General features: G+C 45.5%; 1 protein-coding gene across 2 annotated transcripts; it reads right to left on the reverse strand.

Moving 5' to 3' along the window:
- Positions 1–5419: 5419 nt before the first annotated feature.
- On the reverse strand, positions 5420–10096 carry gprc6a (G protein-coupled receptor, class C, group 6, member A). 2 transcript variants are annotated; one of them, XM_076982131.1, is made up of 6 exons: positions 9790–9910; positions 9313–9662; positions 8372–9142; positions 8041–8232; positions 7795–7918; positions 5420–6821 (listed from the first exon to the last, which is right to left on the reverse strand). In XM_076982131.1, exons 2-6 carry the CDS (start codon positions 9616–9618, stop codon positions 5701–5703), a joined length of 2514 nt encoding a protein of 837 aa, XP_076838246.1. In that variant the 5' UTR covers positions 9619–9662; positions 9790–9910; the 3' UTR covers positions 5420–5700. The 2 variants fall into 2 exon arrangements, with proteins under 2 accessions (XP_076838246.1, XP_076838244.1); XM_076982129.1 differs by having other exon boundaries at positions 5421–6821; positions 9313–9610; positions 9790–10096.
- Positions 10097–17848: the final 7752 nt, after the last annotated feature.

Consider the following 17848-nt stretch of genomic DNA (forward strand, 5'->3'; position numbering starts at 1 on the left):
GAGTGTTTCAGACGGACTCAGACTGAGCTTAGTTTAGGGTTTGAGATGAGTTGATGGCTCCTCGATTAGTGTTGGGGTATCTGGCCTTATTTGTGGTCGGGTTGTGGCTATGGTTGGAGTTGATTGTTTTTGGTTAGGGCCAGGTTTGGGTTTGTGACTGACTAGATAAGTTACATCCTGGTGGTGTAAATTGTCAATTATAGATCAGTAGAAATTTAATTGAAACTTTGTGCTTGCAGGCCCAATGCTAAGGTGTCCAATATCTTCTCTGTTACAAACTTCAGTAAAACGTGTTGAAACGTGTGTTCGTCATGGGTTCAAACGTGTGTTCGTCATGGGTTCAAACGTGTGTTCGTCATGGGTTCAAACGTGTTCAAGCATGTGTTCTACATGTTTATATACGTTAGATAGTAATCAGGGATGGGTAATTTCCAAAGAGCTCTAAGGGTTGGCATAGATTTTTGTTCAACCAGACAATCTGTTCATCTTCTGAGGAAACACTACTGATTCTTCCTACAGTAGTACTGCCATTGCCAGGCATTTAAAGAAGCAGTCATTTTACTGCCAAAGATTATCGAACAACATGGAAGTGGTCATATGAAGTGCAGTACTTTATCAGTTCAGGTTTACTGGGCAGATCCCAGCAGTGTTGGTGTTTTTTTTTATTTTTATTTTATTTTATTTTTCCCTTATCTTGAGTAGAAACATACCAATATGATCTTGGATCAGATAAACCCGTGTGGGCATTATATACTGACGTCTACATGAGGTTCACACAGGGTGGTTTAAAATATGTGAATGCAGGTTGATTGTGGTACAGATGGAGCAGCGTCAGCCTTGTGTGTGTGTGTGTGTGTGTGTGTGTGTGTGTGTGTGTGTGTGTGTGTGTGTGTGTGTAAGCAAGCGCTCAGGTCCCAGTGTCTACACTACATAATGACATGTCTGTTTAACATAAGAGACAAAGACATTGTGTTCAGACAACACGGCAAAATGAATCATCAACAGGTCCGTCAGCACTTGGACGTTTAAGGAAGAAACAGTCAATGGTGAATAGAATCACTTTATGTCCAAGTATTGTGATAACACACGTTATTGTGATGATACACATTATTGTGTTCTTCATGTTGAGAGACTGCAGTGTTCCAGGAAGTCCGTTTCAAAGTTTTGCATGTAGTCATGTATTTGATTTCTACACTAGTCTACACTCTTGCACAGTGTAATCTGATGTCAACTGAGCAGAGGTGAAATTAGCTCCCTTAATACTCCAAACCTTTGCCTATTTTACTGTGTGGGCTCATGGGCATTTTGGAGTTATCGACATTACCAAATATTGCATTCTTAAGAAGAGCGGAGAGATGACCTGTGACTTTCAAAACCTCCCTCTTGTTTTTTTTGTTGTTGACATGATCTCTGTGGTGCAGGTGAACTGCCAGGGTACGACATGTCAGTTGGTATGACATTTGGGATTGTGAAAATTCCTGTGTCTTGTTTCAGCAGAACTCTGGTGTGCTCGTGTTTCAGTGTGCACTCTCCATTTATTCTGCCATACATCTGTTAATTTGAATCCAGTTTTTTGCAGCCAGTTTGAAAAACAAGTATAGAAATCTGCAGAGATCTGGAGACCCACCATTCCAATCGTCCTCATTACACATTTACACTTTCTGGCTGCAAATAAGATCATGATGGGTCTGCTACTGTCAACTCGGGCCCGTACACACACAGGCCGTGGTTCTACAGCAGGGCCCACCTGTGTTGAAGTATTGTCGTCGTTGTTGTGTATTGTCGTCGTTGTTGTCTATTGTCGTTGTTTCCCCAGATGTCCATCAACTGTGTAAGCAAAGTGTCTGTCGGTCTGCACTTCAGAAGCACTTTGCTTGTACAGCTCATGATGGAGCTCTCTCTGAAATGTCCTGTTTTGTTTTTGAATACTGTACTACACTGTTTATTTATTGTGCCAACATCTTTAAATGTAAACGGTAGTTACTGGAGCACATACTGGGATCCCTCCCTCCCTGAGTTGAATCTGCAGACTACACCAAAGTCAAATGTGTTGCTGCTGCTGGGAGATGCCACAGTGGATTATTTGTCTCCAAAGTCAAATTTATTCATAAAATATATTTATTTTTATAACATGTTTTGTCACAAAGCAGGTTTACCAACACATGGGTCTAAAACTGTAATCGGCAAGCCAAGGGTGACGGGGGCAAGGGAGAACCTTCCCAGACAGGTTAGCATGAAACCTTGGGAGGACCAAGACTTGAAAGGGAACCCGTCCACTGGGCAGCCCGGCTTGCCATCCTGAGCTTTGTCTACTCCAGCCCAACCACCTTCATATCCTCCACCACTGCATCTAGAAACCTCCTCTTCTCCTCCTGCATGAGTGCACCTGTCTCCTGGTCTAAAGCAGCCCTGCAGCAGTTTCGGGTCTCAAACATCCTACCTGCCATGTTCCTCTAATCAGCTGATTTCTAGTCTTGTCCATGTACGTCACTCTCCATGATAATCACAAACTCTTCATCTCTGCCACCTGCCTCTCCCTCTCCTGTCTGTTGGTCGGTGCCTCTCCCTCTCCTGTCTGTTGGTCGGTGCCCCTCCCTCTCCTGTCTGTTGGTCGGTGCCTCTCCCTCTCCTGTCTGTTGGTCGGTGCCTCTCCCTCTCCTGTCTGTTGGTCGGTGCCTCTCCCTCTCCTGTCTGTTGGTCGGTGCCCCTCCCTCTCCTGTCTGTTGGTCGGTGCCCCTCCCTCTCCTGTCTGTTGGTCGGTGCCCCTCCCTCTCCTGTCTGTTGGTCGGTGCCCCTCCCTCTCCTGTCTGTTGGTCGGTGCCACTGGCCCCAAGTCATACAACAGCAGGCCTCACTACTCTGAGACTCTCCCCATTCAGTCTGGTAGGTCCCCTTCTGTCCTCCACCCTCTACTCCAGTCACTCCATCCTGCCCTTCACCTCCATCACATTCTCCATTATGTCATTCACTCCACCCCAAGTATTTAATCTCGGCTCCATAACGTCACCTCTCGGTCCTTCTCCACACTCGTGTCCTGCGTCACTCACGCTAATGCTCCCCCTCTCTCCAACACCTCCATCTCCTACGTGTGCTACACATCAGTGTCATCTGCAAACACCACCCATGGACTCCTGCCTAACCCGTCTGCCTCTCCATGACCACTGCAAACAAGAAAGAGCTCAGAGTACGTTGTTTTAGCTAAAAGGAAAAACAACTACAACTGGAAACTGGAAAGGCAGGTCCAGTCACAGGTGTCCTATGACACTTAAGTTGATTAGCATCTCCTTACTGTCTGATTCATCACCAATGTCCTTTCACACGAGGTGTAAAGAATATCTACGACTTTACGTTGAAGGACATTTTTAGTGTATACAGGACAGTAGATTTTTATCGCTCCTGTTTTGTCACATGATATTTGAAACTAAATGCATTGTGTGCATATTATAGTATAGTATTTAAAACATAACACATGGATCTTATTGGCTAATGGTTAACCACTTCTCTCAAAGGACTCAATTTTGAGATAGAGGTTTGCTATTGCATGAAAACTGAAATACAGTTGTGATCAAATTTATTCAACCCCCACTGAAATAAAGTGTTTTGGCCAGTTTGACATTGATTTTGATCATTTCAGTCATCTTATTTACAATTATATCAAAGAGGCACTTATAAATTAGACAAACATAACATAATATTTATGATGGAATAACCACAAATGTCTTTACTGTGCTCACATCATTATCAGTTTTATTCAACCCCCTAGTGACATTATTTTTTAGTACTTAGTACAACATCCTTTTCCAGTTATGACAGCTTTCAAGCGTGAAGCATAGCTTGACACAAGTGTCTTGCAGCGACCTATGGGTATCTTAGCCCATTCTTCATGGGCAAAAGCCTCCAGTTCAGTCACATTCTTAGGCTTGCGCATTGCAACTGCCTTCTTTAGGTCCCACCAGAGGTTCTCAATTGGATTTAAGTCTGGTGATTGCGATGGCCACTCTAGAATGTTCCAGCCTTTCATGTTCAACCATGCTCTAGTGGACTTGGATGTGTGCTTCGGATCATTGTCCTGTTGGAAGGTCCAACGTCTCCCAAGCCGCAGGTTTGTGACTGACTCCATCACATTTTCCTCCAAGATCTCCTGGTACTGAAGGGAATTCATGGTACCCTGCACACGTTGAAGCTTTCCTGTACCATTAGAAGCAAAACAGCCCCAAAGCATAATTGACCCCCCGCCATGCTTCACAGTAGGCAAGGTGTTCTTTTGTTCATAAGCCTGGTTCTTCCTTCTCCAAACATAGCGCTGGTCCATTGTCCCAAACAGTTCTAATTTAGTTTCATCTGACCACAGTACACTGTTCCAAAACCTTTGTGGCTTGTCCACATGACTTTTGGCATACTGCAGTCGACTTTTCTTGTTCTTTGGAGTCAGCAAGGGGGTGCGTCTGGGCGTTCTGGCATGGAGGTCTTCGTTATGCAGTGCGCGCCTTATTGTCTGAGCTGAAACTTCAGTGCCCACATCTGACGGGTCTTTTTTCAGTTCCTTAGCAGTCACGCGGGGATTTTTCTCCACATTACGCTTCAGGTAGCGCACAGCAGTCGCGGTCAGGATCTTCTTTCTGCCACGACCAGGTAACGTTTCCACTGTGCCCTTTAACTTGAACTTGCGAATGATACTTCCGATAGTGTCTCTTGGAATATTTAACAACTTCGCAATCTTTTTATATCCATTGCCATTCTTGTGAAGAGCAATAACCTCTTCTCTTGTCTTCTGGGACCATTCTCTTGCCTTCACCATGCTTGGAAACACACCAGTAGATGTCTAGAAGGAGCTGAGTATCACAGTCCTTTTAAATCTGCCTAATTGGTGCTTATCATGCTTGATTGCTGCTCGTTGACATCCACAGATGTTTTCAATACCTGATGGAAAACACTGGAATGAACCTCTGTTCTTAGGAGTGGTAGTCGTAAAGGGGTTGAATAATTGTGTCAATGAAGAAATCACAAAAAGGCCATTTAATACTTTATGACAAAAAAATTGATGCTATCTTAGTTGCATTTAGTTCTTTAACAAGTCCTTGTAAGATTTCATTATGAACACAATTACAAATGTGCACTGAATTCCATAAAACCCTTCGCAGCATTGGGGGTTGAATAAATTTGATCACAACTGTACTTAATCACCGGATAATCAGTATTTGCAGCTTATGTTCTTAATCTAATGGAATGGAAAACTACACATGAACGTTTTCCATGTAGAGAGAAGAGTGAGGCATTGTTGGCAGTTACACAACTGGTACAATCTGGCCTGAAGTCATGAGACATGTATCGATATCTCGGGGGCTTCCAGCTAAAAACCATTTCATATTGAATGATGAAACATCTCCATTAAAATAGACATCTTGTTTATTTCATAACATTTTTCTGTGGTTTACTTCCTTTTCTTTTGATTGTTAAAAATACTTTATATTTATTGTACATTATACAGACAGTAGAGTAAGTGATTCAAATATATAAAGTGGTTATTTTCTACATTTTCATTTAGTAGTATAAAACAATGTGTGTATTGCAATATAATATTTGGATCAAAGCTGATGATCATAATCTGAATAAGAAATGAGCACTTGGTACAATACAAGAAAAACAGATGTAGGTTCCTGTTTACATGAATATGCAGGAGTGAGTGAGTCCTTCAGGTCCTTATATGCTTAATGCTCGTTTCCGAATGAGTTCAAGCTGGCTTTGGGGAGTGGTGGTTTTTGTGTAGTTTTGATATGCTAGTTTGGGCCTCGTATCCAGTTTAGTTTCTGCCGCTGGGATTGTAGTGATGTATGGTGGGCTTGTTGTGGAGTAGTAAGAATGTCCTGCACATTTCTGTATCTCAGGTTGGATCATGTCCCCAACATTATAGGTGCACTTTGTAGAATACTCATAAATGTTCTTCATGAAGGCATCTCTGGTGTTGTAGGTCTTTCTGAAGATGATATTATAGCATTTTGGAAGGAAGTGGCAGCTTAGAATGCCGTAGTTTGAGATGAGGATAACCACCATCTCCACAGCAGGTAGATACTTCCCATCGGTGTTGATGTAGATGGGAATGAAGATGACCCAGGCCATAAGGTAGACCAGCATGCCGAAAGTGATGAACTTTGCTTCGTTGTATTTCTCTGGAAGTTTCCGACCCTGGAAAGCAATGATGAAGCACAGAAGAGCCAGCAGAGCGATGTATCCCAGCATCACCGCAAACGCCTCGTTTGACCCTTCGTCACACTCTTCCAGGATGAACTTGGTGTAGAGGGTGAAGGTTTTGTGTGGGCTCTTGAGGAGGAGCCAGGAGGTGCAGATCACTCCCTGCAGGGCCGTGCAGACACACACGACCACGTAGGACTTGTAGAGCCGCCGTAGCACCTGCTGCAGGAGCAGCTTCATCTGGAAGGCCAGCAGGATGTTCAGGGACTTCACCAGGATGCAGGACACACACAGCGTGAAGCTCATCCCATACAGCACCTGCCTCACTTTGCAGTGAGTGTCGGTCGGCTTCCCCACAAAGAACGTCACGCTCACGAAGCTGCCCAGCAGGGAGAGGAGGATCAGGTGGCAGAGGGGGCCGCCGGCAGCCTTGACCACGGGAGACTCGCGGTACCAGAAGAACAGGAACGACACCAGGCCAACCACCAGCACTCCAATACCAGCCAGAGATAACAGCACCACGGCAAAGCCGTCACTCCAGGGGAAGTAATCCAGAGTCTTTGGCATACACATCGAACTCCCAGGCTCTGCCCACTCTGTGCTGCTGTCACACGCGTAGCACTGGTCCATGTCTGAAATAATATTTTTTAGAAAGAAATTATTATTATTATTATTTTAAAGTCTTGGTTTGTGTGTGAAGTTGGATTTGAGATTTTCTGTAGCTGCAGAGAAAGTATGACCAAAAGAACTCCACACTGGTTCTGTAGCTGTGGTGGGTGGTAGTCCTGTACTGGTTTTGAGTGTGGTGGGTGGTAGTCCTGTACTGGTTTTGAGTGTGGTGGGTTACTCACCCGGGCTGTTGGAGTACTGGTTTTGAGTGTGGTGGGTTACTCACCCGTGCTGTTGGAGTACTGGTTTTGAGTGTGGTGGGTTACTCACCCGTGCTGTTGGAGTACTGGTTTTGAGTGTGGTGGGTTACTCACCCGTGCTGTTGGAGTACTGGTTTTGAGTGTGGTGGGTTACTCACCCGTGCTGTTGGAGTACTGGTTTTGAGTGTGGTGGGTTACTCACCCGTGCTGTTGGAGTACTGGTTTTGAGTGTGGTGGGTTACTCACCCGTGCTGTTGGAGTACTGGTTTTGAGTGTGGTGGGTTACTCACCCGTGCTGTTGTTGCAGTACTGGTTTTGAGTGTTGTGGGTTACTCACCCGTGCTGTTGTTGCAGTACTGGTTTTGAGTGTGGTGGGTTACTCACCCGTGCTGTTGGAGTACTGGTTTTGAGTGTGGTGGGTTACTCACCCGTGCTGTTGGAGTACTGGTTTTGAGTGTGGTGGGTTACTCACCCGTGCTGTTGCAGTACTGGTTTTGAGTGTGGTGTGTTACTCACCCGTGCTGTTGCAGTACTGGTTTTGAGTGTGGTGGGTTACTCACCCGTGATGTTGGAGTACTGGTTTTGAGTGTGGGGGGTTACTCACCCGTGCTGTTGCAGTACTGGTTTTGAGTGTGGGGGGTTACTCACCCGTGCTGTTGCAGTACTGGTTTTGAGTGTGGTGGGTTACTCACCCGTGCTGTTGCAGTACTGGTTTTGAGTGTGGTGGGTTACTCACCCGTGCTGTTGGAGTACTGGTTTTCAGCACAGTCGCTGCACTCATAGCAGCAGGTGTGGTGGCCCTCTGTGGTTTTTTTGAACTGGCCGGGTTCACAGCTGTCTGAGCACCTTGATGTTATGTTCTAAATATAGAACACCAGACGTACACCAATTAACATTTTTTCCTATTTGAACTTCCACACTGAAATGGTTTTGTTTAAATTAAACAAAATGTAAATAACTGAGTGATGGAGTTGATTCGTACTAATCCCAGACTGGTGATGGTCAAGCTCTTGTTGACCAGGTGATACTCGGCCACCACGTTTAGAGTTTTCAGTCTTCCTTCAGCCATCTCCCACAAGGTGACATCATACCCCAGATTAACGTCTCCATTTTCATCAAAGGTGTATGATTCACCATCCATCTGAAAAGTGCTGTTCCTCAGATTTGGCAGCAGCTGGAATGAAGGTTTTAGACCAGTGAGCATGAGCAAATTCATACATAACTTGTACATAACGGATATTTTAAACAGCTAAGATAAAAGCATGAATTTTTTAGAACTAAAAGTACGACCATAATTATATAAAATACTTCACCTCCCAAGGCTCTATGGCTTCAGGGTCACTGCAGTTTCTGTTACTACACAGTTTGGCCACAGCCTGTGCAATGGCATTCACAGCCAACTCAATGCTGTAGACCACACCTGAAGGAGTGGTCCTAATGAGTTGATCTGTTAAAGCTGAAACATTGACATCGCTGGTATTATGGGAATCTCTGAATCTGGAATAGAACTCTTCCAAGAAGGAGTTATTCTCCTCACTGTTCTCATCCAGGCTCCTTAGATATTCTTTGAAGGGCGTGACATCTCTGGACTTGAATGAGAACCCCACCACCCAGCCAATGTGGTACAGGTCCTCATGCCTTAGCACGTCCCCGAAGGTGGACCAGTTGTCACTGGCCACCCAGACGTGCTGGGCCTCCTGGTGCTGCACCAGCCCTCTGAACAGGCTGCTCATGTGCTCTGGCTTGGCGAACGACACCACCACCTTCACTTTGGAGTTGGTGTGGATGGTCTGAATGGCATGGCTGATTGCAGAATGAAGTTTCTTTTTGTTGGTGACTGAGTCGGGCAGGACCTCTTTGAAGGCCACGCAGATGCCTACCTCCAGGGCCTGTGACACAAAGCTGTCCATGGCGGAGCGACCGTAGTCTCCGTCGGTGGTGACCACACCCACCCAGTTCCAACTGTTGGCCAGGAGAAGCTTGACCATGGCGTTGGTCTGGTGCACGTCACTGGGGACGGTCCGGGAGAATGCTGGAAAGCGACTCTTATCACTCAGAATGTCAGCTGTGGATGCGTAACTGATCTGCATGGAGGATGGATGAGGAAATTAGGAACTGCAATTTGGAAAAATTGTTTTTCAAGTATAGTGAAATAGAAAATTCTCTGCTTTATTGTTGGCACTGTTTTTCTTTTAAACATTCAGGCCAAACCAACAACAAAACCATGAGATTTCTCTCCACGTCATTGTGATACCTGTGGAATGAGCTCCAGGTTAAGTTCTCTTGCTACGGCGATGGTCATTTCGGAGGAGTACGCCCCGATCACAGCCATCATGGGCTGGGTATACAGCAATGAGCTGGGGGTGGCCAAGCAGTCCAAGTGCTTTTTGATGAAGTCGGCAGTATCGCGCAGAGCGGTGGTGACATCGGAACATGTGTCACGGATGTTGTATCCCAGAGTGACTCCCACGTGTTTCAGTAAAGGGGAGTTGTTCACTTTCTCCACAGCGTGGATCATGGCCAGAGACTGCGTTAGTCCAGACTGACTGAAGCTACACATAACCGTGAACAAACGCAGACATCAGCCTACACTCGGACAGCAGTCTAAAACGAAGCCACGTTAACCGTGAGAAGGCCGTGTGCCCCACAAACTCCACCAAGTTGTGTAGATGAATACATATGAAAGGAATGGTGAGTTAATGGTCTATGTATCTGAATCTTGAGTACTCACCCCGTACAGACTGGGATCTGGGGCACAGAGAGATTCCCTGTGTTGTCCACGCCGTCGTGAATGGGAAAGAGGCCACCAATGAGAATCGTGCCAGGCGCCACAGCTCCTGGAGTGCTGCTCTCTCGAGTGGACGCCATGCTGACGGGCTCCGTTCCCAGGAGGAACATCAGGCTGGTCCACAGCAGGTAGAACATGGTTCTGCTCCCGCTACGCTCTCCTGTGCCTTTGTTGCCTGACTGGTTCCATGCCCTGCATTTTTGTTTAATGTAACGTGCTGCTTCATCTACTCATGCCCTGTTGAGAGAATCACACACGCCCTGTCTAAAGCCCTCCCACATCACACACGCCCTGTCTAAAGCCCTCCCCTACCTAAAAGCCTCCTGTCCACAATCCTTGAACATTTAAACCCCTCCCATAAGTAAATCACTCTCTTGTCCACAACAGCGGTGTGTGGGAACTCCTCCCCTTCAATATGAGAAATGCTTCCTTATCCTTCCTTTGCCCTAGGATGCCTAAAGGAAGCATCACTGATCTGAGTCTCTGAAGATGCATTTTATATTGTTTTTATCTGGACCCTGTAGGTGTGCACAAGCTCTCTTGTGCTTGGAGGTGAAGGAGATTCGTGGCTAGTGGTACCCAGAGGATTCACAGGCTGTTTTATAACCTCCAGTGCGCAGCCGCCCTGAAACACAGCCTCTTACAGACCACATCGGTTCTTTCTTCCAGCAATAAAGGTTATTTGTGGCTGTGACATTCAAAGTAAACTGATTCTGACTCAAAGTAATTCTGATTCTGATTCTGAACTGACCCAATATCATGACCATGTATGTCATCAGTTTATGCAAATGCAACATTTGTAAAATTGTGAACTACTCTTAGTATGCATAAGTATTTAATATTTCAGAGTGTTACTGAGATACCTATTGAGAACTGTAATTATTGCTAATTTACTCTTATAGATGCAATGTGAACGGTATAGGTTTCCTCCTTAGATTGGCACTAGAGGGCAGTGTAATTCCAAAATAAAGCAGAGGCGTATGGATAAAACAGTGAAGCACTGATACAATATGAAGAATATACAGTATATTAACTCCAATATTTGCCATTTCAGTCCACTATCTGGTATTTGACACTTAAATAAATATTTTTCACACAAATAAATATATATTTACCTCCCACCAACATCGTGTCTAAAACTCCTGTCTGGAGATTTCAGTCCTTTGCCCAGTGAAACCTGGTTTCTTTTTTAGTTTTCTGACCTCATGAAGCTCACATGCTACACTTGCCCTCATAATTCATCTCCGTTCACACAGCATTGACCTCATTGAAGCAGGTGGTAGTGGAGGTTGAGCTATTAGCACATCACAGCTGCTGCGTTCCTGAAGAACCTCTCTACAAGAACTTGTAGGATGTTCTCCATGTTAGAAGGCTGAGAAGCTCCCTGCTTATCTGACCTTATTTGCTTTTTTCACCACTGATGTGCTGCAAACTCTGTTTAGCCTGAGACTTCCAGATGCTGCTCTTGCCTTTTGCAAGGTGTACAGCTACAGGTGTGGTTATAGACTGGTGTACAGGTGTACAGCTACAGGTGTGGTTATAGACTGGTGTACAGCTACAGGTGTGGTTATAGACTGGTGTACAGCTACAGGTGTGGTTATAGACTGGTGTACAGCTACAGGTGTGGTTATAGACTGGTGTACAGGTGTACAGCTACAGGTGTGGTTATAGACTGGTGTACAGGTGTATAGCTACAGGTGTGGTTATAGACTGGTGTACAGGTGTATAGCTACAGGTGTGGTTATAGACTGGTGTACAGGTGTACAGCTACAGGTGTGGTTATAGACTGGTGTACAGGTGTACAGCTACAGGTGTGGTTATAGACTGGTGTACAGGTGTACAGCTACAGGTGTGGTTATAGACTGGTGTACAGGTGTACAGCTACAGGTGTGGTTATAGACTGGTGTACAGCTACAGGTGTGGTTATAGACTGGTGTACAGCTACAGGTGTGGTTATAGACTGGTGTACAGCTACAGGTGTGGTTATAGACTGGTGTACAGCTACAGGTGTGGTTATAGACTGGTGTACAGCTACAGGTGTGGTTATAGACTGGTGTACAGCTACAGGTGTGGTTATAGACTGGTGTACAGGTGTATAGCTACAGGTGTGGTTATAGACTGGTGTACAGCTACAGGTGTGGTTATAGACTGGTGTACAGGTGTATAGCTACAGGTGTGGTTATAGACTGGTGTACAGGTGTATAGCTACAGGTGTGGTTATAGACTGGTGTACAGGTGTATAGCTACAGGTGTGGTTATAGACTGGTGTACAGGTGTACAGCTACAGGTGTGGTTATAGACTGGTGTACAGGTGTACAGCTACAGGTGTGGTTATAGACTGGTGTACAGGTGTATAACTACATGTGTGGTTATAGACTGGTGTACAGATGTACAGCTACAGGTGTGGTTATAGACTGGTGTACAGGTGTATAGCTACAGGTGTGGTTATAGACTGGTGTACAGGTGTATAGCTACAGGTGTGGTTATAGACTGGTGTACAGGTGTATAGCTACAGGTGTGGTTATAGACTGGTGTACAGGTGTATAGCTACAGGTGTGGTTATAGACTGGTGTACAGGTGTATAGCTACAGGTGTGGTTATAGACTGGTGTACAGGTGTACAGCTACAGGTGTGGTTATAGACTGGTGTACAGGTGTACAGCTACAGGTGTGGTTATAGACTGGTGTACACTGGTGTACAGCTACAGGTGTGGTTGTACACTGGTGTACAGCTACAGGTGTGGTTATAGACTGGTGTACAGCTACAGGTGTGGTTGTACACTGGTGTACAGGTGTACAGCTACAGGTGTCCCCATCAGGCTCCTGATAGGGAAGCATCTTCTTCCCTGTGTGAAATGCTCCTCTGTGTGTTGGGTTTTGAAGTGTGCATGTACGAATAAAATTCAAACCAACCAAAACTAACAAGCAATCAAATAAAGGTTCAAAACCCCTGTGACACCTTTATAATACTAGCAGATAAACTGCACAGATGAATGAACCTCGGTCCCTCTGTGTTGACCTCTGCAGGCCGGCCTCCGTCTGCCCTGTTACTGTTCAGTGCTGCAGGAACCAGAACTGTAGTCATGAGTCATATCGTGTACAGAAATCCAGCCTGCTGAAGTAGAAAAAGATTCAGACGTCACAACACTAGGAAACGGGCTGGCACAAACATGTATTCTCAATCTCTTTTACACATCATCACTAGGGTAATCACATGAGAGGTCATCACTAGAGTAAACACATGAGAGGTCATCACTAGAGTAAACACATGAGGGGTCATCACTAGGGTAATCACATTAGAGGTCATCACTAGAGTACGGTTTGTGAGTGTTTCCATTAGTACCAGGTCCCAGTTAGCCGGCCCCTTCGGGTACTATTTTCGTACGCGACGATTTGTGAGTGTTTCCATTAGTACCAGGTCCCAGTTAGCCGGCCCCTTCGGGTACTATTTTCGTATCTACTCGCTCGAGGTTCTAACCGTTCCGAAGCGGTACAGTTCTGTGACGTGGAGGAACAGCATGACACTGATTGGCCAGGGAGTGTCGTCACAGGTTGCGTCAGGAGAGCGACTCCTCCGCTATGGACTCCTCAGCCATTTTTAAAACCCAAGGAGCGAAGTCTGTTCCCTGGTCAAACGCCGAGGTACAAACCTTTCTGTTAATAATCAGCGATCAAAAAATCCAGGGCGAACTGGACGGGGCCACTAGAAATGTAAAGGTTTTTACCGAGGTTTCCGCGCTAATGGCCACTCATGGCTACCAGCAGTCCGTTCAGCAGTGCCGGTCGGTCCAAGATAAAAAAGCTTAACGGATTACTGGGCGGTGAAGGACCATAACGGACGCAGCGGAGCAAACCGCAAAGACTGGAAATGGTTCCAGCAAATGGATGTCATATACGGTCACCGGCCAGCCAGTAACGGAAGAGAAAACGTGCTGGACACGACAATGTCGGTGTTGGAGGCCACGGAGAATGGTGAGTGTATTGTGATTTCAGTTTTACTACTAGGCTCGTAAAAGATGTAATATGAACGTAATATGAACGCATCTATTGTAAACGCAGGAATTTAGAGCTGTGTTTGTAGTTAATGTTACCACCACAGTCACTACTGTACAATAGCTAGCTCTTAGCCTTGCTTTTTATGCAGGGTGTGTTCAGCCTGTTTGAGTAATACCAAATTATTATCAATAATTAGAGCAACCACATACAATAATGAAGATAAAGATAAATAAGATACAATTATGCTATGTGTTAAGGGGCATTGACCGGTGTTGTGGTCGCATACAAATGATGTCACGACACTACAACCCGCGCGCCAACAGCGACTCCACCCACATTGGGGTGGTTCACCATTGTAATGGAAACACAACGCGTTCCGTTGCGAATCGACCCGTATCGAACCGTACCGCGCCAAGCAGGCCCTAGTGGAAATTTAGGGCTGCCACAAACGATTATTTTAATAGTCGGCTAATCACCGATTAATTTTTACGATTAGTCGACTAGTCGGATTGTACGTTAATTGAATATAAAACATACAGCTTATCACACTAGAATGCAACTGCTATTATATAACCATCATTAGATTTCAGCTATAACTAAAAATAAAAACTATTAAGATCATAGTTCATTAAACCTTTAATGAAATATGCAGCTTGTTGCAACAAACAATTATTAAAATAAGGATAAGGCACTGCCTTAAAAAACACAAAAATAAATAGGCCTACATTAATAAAGAATTTTTTTTTTAGGTTTTTCTTTCTTTCATTAGTCTCTGGCATCAAACTTTGCTACATTTAAATCAAATTAGGTAGGGACCTGAAACTAAGGAGTTATTCACAAAAATAAGGTTTTGGTCTCACTGACGTTACAGAAAATACACGAATGCGTGCTAAGGCTAATGAAACAAATCGCCATCACTAATGTTAACTTTTACAGTTACCACGATAAGCAGGGTTGCCAACTCTCACGCATTGAGAGTGAGAGACACGCATTTGACCGTCTTCACACGCTCACACACCACACATCCGATATCTCACGCCACAAAAAAAAGTTGGCAACCCTGCGATAAGTAAGTACTAAGTTAACGCTCTGTTTATGGTAACTTTAGCAGCTAACGAGCAATTTAGATTACAGAGATGACGATCCCTATTCATCGTTGTCACAAGTAGCCACAACATGCTTCAAGTACGTGGTTGTGCTGCCGTGGAAGGCAAGTTCTGCTTTGCAGATATTGCACGCGTTTCGGAACCCGACTACGAAAAATGATCTCGCACTTTTGAGTTCCGTAGCCGGGTAGCCACGATACCAGAACCTGTCTGTATAACGTCCTGGGATGTCGTCAACTGTCTACCCCAGTTTCCACTAAACTGCGCATGTGCGTCAAGGACAGAAACGCAGACGCAGCAGTGGAAACTGTCGCAGCAGTTTGGAGAGGAAAAAAAACGACGCATCGACTAATAAATTAGTCGTCGACTATTTTAGTAGTCGACATAGTCGTGACTAGTCGACTAATCATGGCAGCCCTAGTGGAAATGCGCCATAAGCTCCTCTGGTCTGCATCTTTCCAAAACAAGTCGTTCATTATTTGATGTTCTGGACTAGTAACCTGAAGGTTTGTTGGTTCAAGTCTCACCACTGCCATGATCACCAGTGTCTACCCACGTAATGCAGGCCTATACACCATTACACACATCACCTTCAGGGCTGGTGTCCCCTGCTGGACATACATGATATTGCACTTCTTGCACTGGACTGCACACCAGATACAGAGATTTACATTTGAGGACTTATTTTATGATGCATCTGTGATGGTTACAGAATGAATACAGAACTTGAAATCTGAATATTCAGATCCATACACAGGTGCTGCAACTTTGAGCTACATGCCAATAGTCTCTTGGTTCCGTGCCAGAGCCAGTTCTGTGACCCAGGCAAGAAGAGGTGGAGTGTTTTATTGATTTAAAACACAGACCAAAGGCCGGAAACAGTGTGAAGGAAAGCACAGTAATTGTTAACAGACCGCGCTAACATGAATTTGTGTGTGTGCCTGTGTGTGTGAGAAAAACGTATGCCATAGGTCCTGAAATTAGACAGAACAAAAGTCTGAGAAATGGCATCTTTTAATACTGGTTCAGTGAAAATCACAATGAGGCTGTTTGTGCTGGCTGGTGGTGTTAGCACTGCTGACCCCCCCCCCCCCCCCCCCCCCCCCCCCCCCACATAGCCTTGATCAATCGCTATACTCTTGTAACCCTGGGAACTGAACATGAGCCAATCAGAGGCCTATCAGAGCCCAGCAGCCTGGCCAATGTCCTGCAGGTTGAACTCTTCTATGTTTGAGTGACACAAGCGAAACAGACTCACTAGCGCTGGAGTGCCAACGTGGCAGAGTTGGCAGATAATGAATGTGTGTGTAGACGTGTGTCTAGAGAGGAACAGTGGTGGGTGTGCATGTGTGTGTGTGCTTTTTTCTCTAAAAAAAGGGGTGTCAGTCTCCTGTACGTCACTTATGGAGAATGCCCCAAGGTTTGTGAAGTCACTGCACACAGATGGTGTGTAAGAGCATGCTGGCATTTGATTGGCTGAGACTGAGTGAACCCACTATATGACCACCTTCAGAAGCTCCGCCTCCCCTGTGTGGTGTTCAGGTCAAAGCAGCAGTGGCACCACCACAGCGATTGTTGGGTAACGTGCTGTGAAAGCGGATTATCACCGCCAAAAGTGTCTAGAAGCTAAGGAGGAAGGGAGGGCTGTGCTGAGTCAAAGTAACAAGGGAATTTAAAATGTCTCAGTATTCCCGGTCCGTGCCCAAGTCTCTCGCATCAGGAATACAGAGAGAGAGAGAGTGTGTATGTGTGTGTGTGTGTATATGTGTGTGTGTGTGTGTATGTGTGTGTGTGTGTATATGTGTATATGTGTGTGTGTGTGCGTGTCTGTATGTGTGTGTTGTTTGGTGAGTAGGTGTCAGAGTGTGTGTTACTGAAGTGATAATTGTGTGTTGGGTTGAATGCGTGTGCACTAAAGTTGAATGAGTTCACCTCTCTGCTTCTCTCTCCTTCACTTCCCTTTGAGAAGACAGAATTGTGGCTCCATGTCTGTCCTGATGATGTGGAGCTGAGGAGTGAAGGAGTGTTTGAGGAGTGCAGGAGTGTTTGCCGCTGCTGCGGATATGACTTCTGCTGATGGGCGTGACCATGTGGTGAGGGAGGCCAGCCCTCTGCTGATGGGCGTGTACAGACCTTACGGTGTGATGCCTCAGGGCTGTGCTTGACTTCCTCATCTTGGTTTTAAAATGCAGACGGTGTGAACTGAGGTAGCTGACAAAGGCGTTGAAAATTTTCCACTGGTTTTCTGGTTCTGGGCGAAGCTTCTCTGTGGAGTCACTAGGGGGAACTATTTGTCTTCAGGATGGTGTATAATGCTTCGTGGTGGCGCTGATTGTAAAAACGTTACATCATGGCACACGCTGCATGGCATCTGCTGCAGCTCAGACATGAGCACACGTGGAGCCAGCACACGTGGACCCACCTGCTTCCTTTGACCCGCATTTTGTCTTTAGGGGAAAGACCTGTGGTGTCGGGAACGGAGCAGACAGACAACAGTCCAAAGTTGCGCAACTCCTCTGATGTAGAACGCTTATAGTTACAGCCACTGGAGAAAATGCCCCCCCCCCACCCACCCCTCCACCCTTTACCACTGCAGTTCTCTTGACCAGCTGTTGCTAAGGCGTCCTCCCCTGGATGCCTAGCGTGAGTTGCAGCTGTGCCGATTTTCTCTCTCTTTTTCTTTCTCTTTCTCTCTCTCTTACCCCTCTCTCTCTCATATATTTTTGAAGTCCAGCTCAGCAGAAACCATGCCTCCTCCGTTTCAACATGTGGCTAAGATTTATGTCTGGATCACTGCACAAGTTTAATGGCCTTTCAGCTGCTTCTTGTTTTCCTTTATTGTTCCATATTATTTTAATAAACACCATCTATCTAATCTGTCTTTACTCGGGCAGTTAGCAT

The sequence above is a fragment of the Brachyhypopomus gauderio genome, chromosome 19 (assembly GCF_052324685.1).
Source record: "Brachyhypopomus gauderio isolate BG-103 chromosome 19, BGAUD_0.2, whole genome shotgun sequence".
Taxonomy (NCBI): Eukaryota; Metazoa; Chordata; class Actinopteri; order Gymnotiformes; family Hypopomidae; genus Brachyhypopomus; species Brachyhypopomus gauderio.

Bases quoted from the DNA above. Each gene is read 5' to 3' on its own strand.
- gprc6a (XM_076982129.1), bottom strand. From the start codon at position 9,983: ATGTTCTACCTGCTGTGGACCAGCCTGATGTTCCTCCTGGGAACGGAG. The intron at 9,143-9,312 runs GTATCACAATGA...TCCTCCATGCAG, and splicing joins ACCTGGAGCTCATTCCACAG to ATCAGTTACGCATCCACAGC. The intron at 8,233-8,371 runs GTGAAGTATTTT...CCTTCATTCCAG, and splicing joins AAGCCATAGAGCCTTGGGAG to CTGCTGCCAAATCTGAGGAA.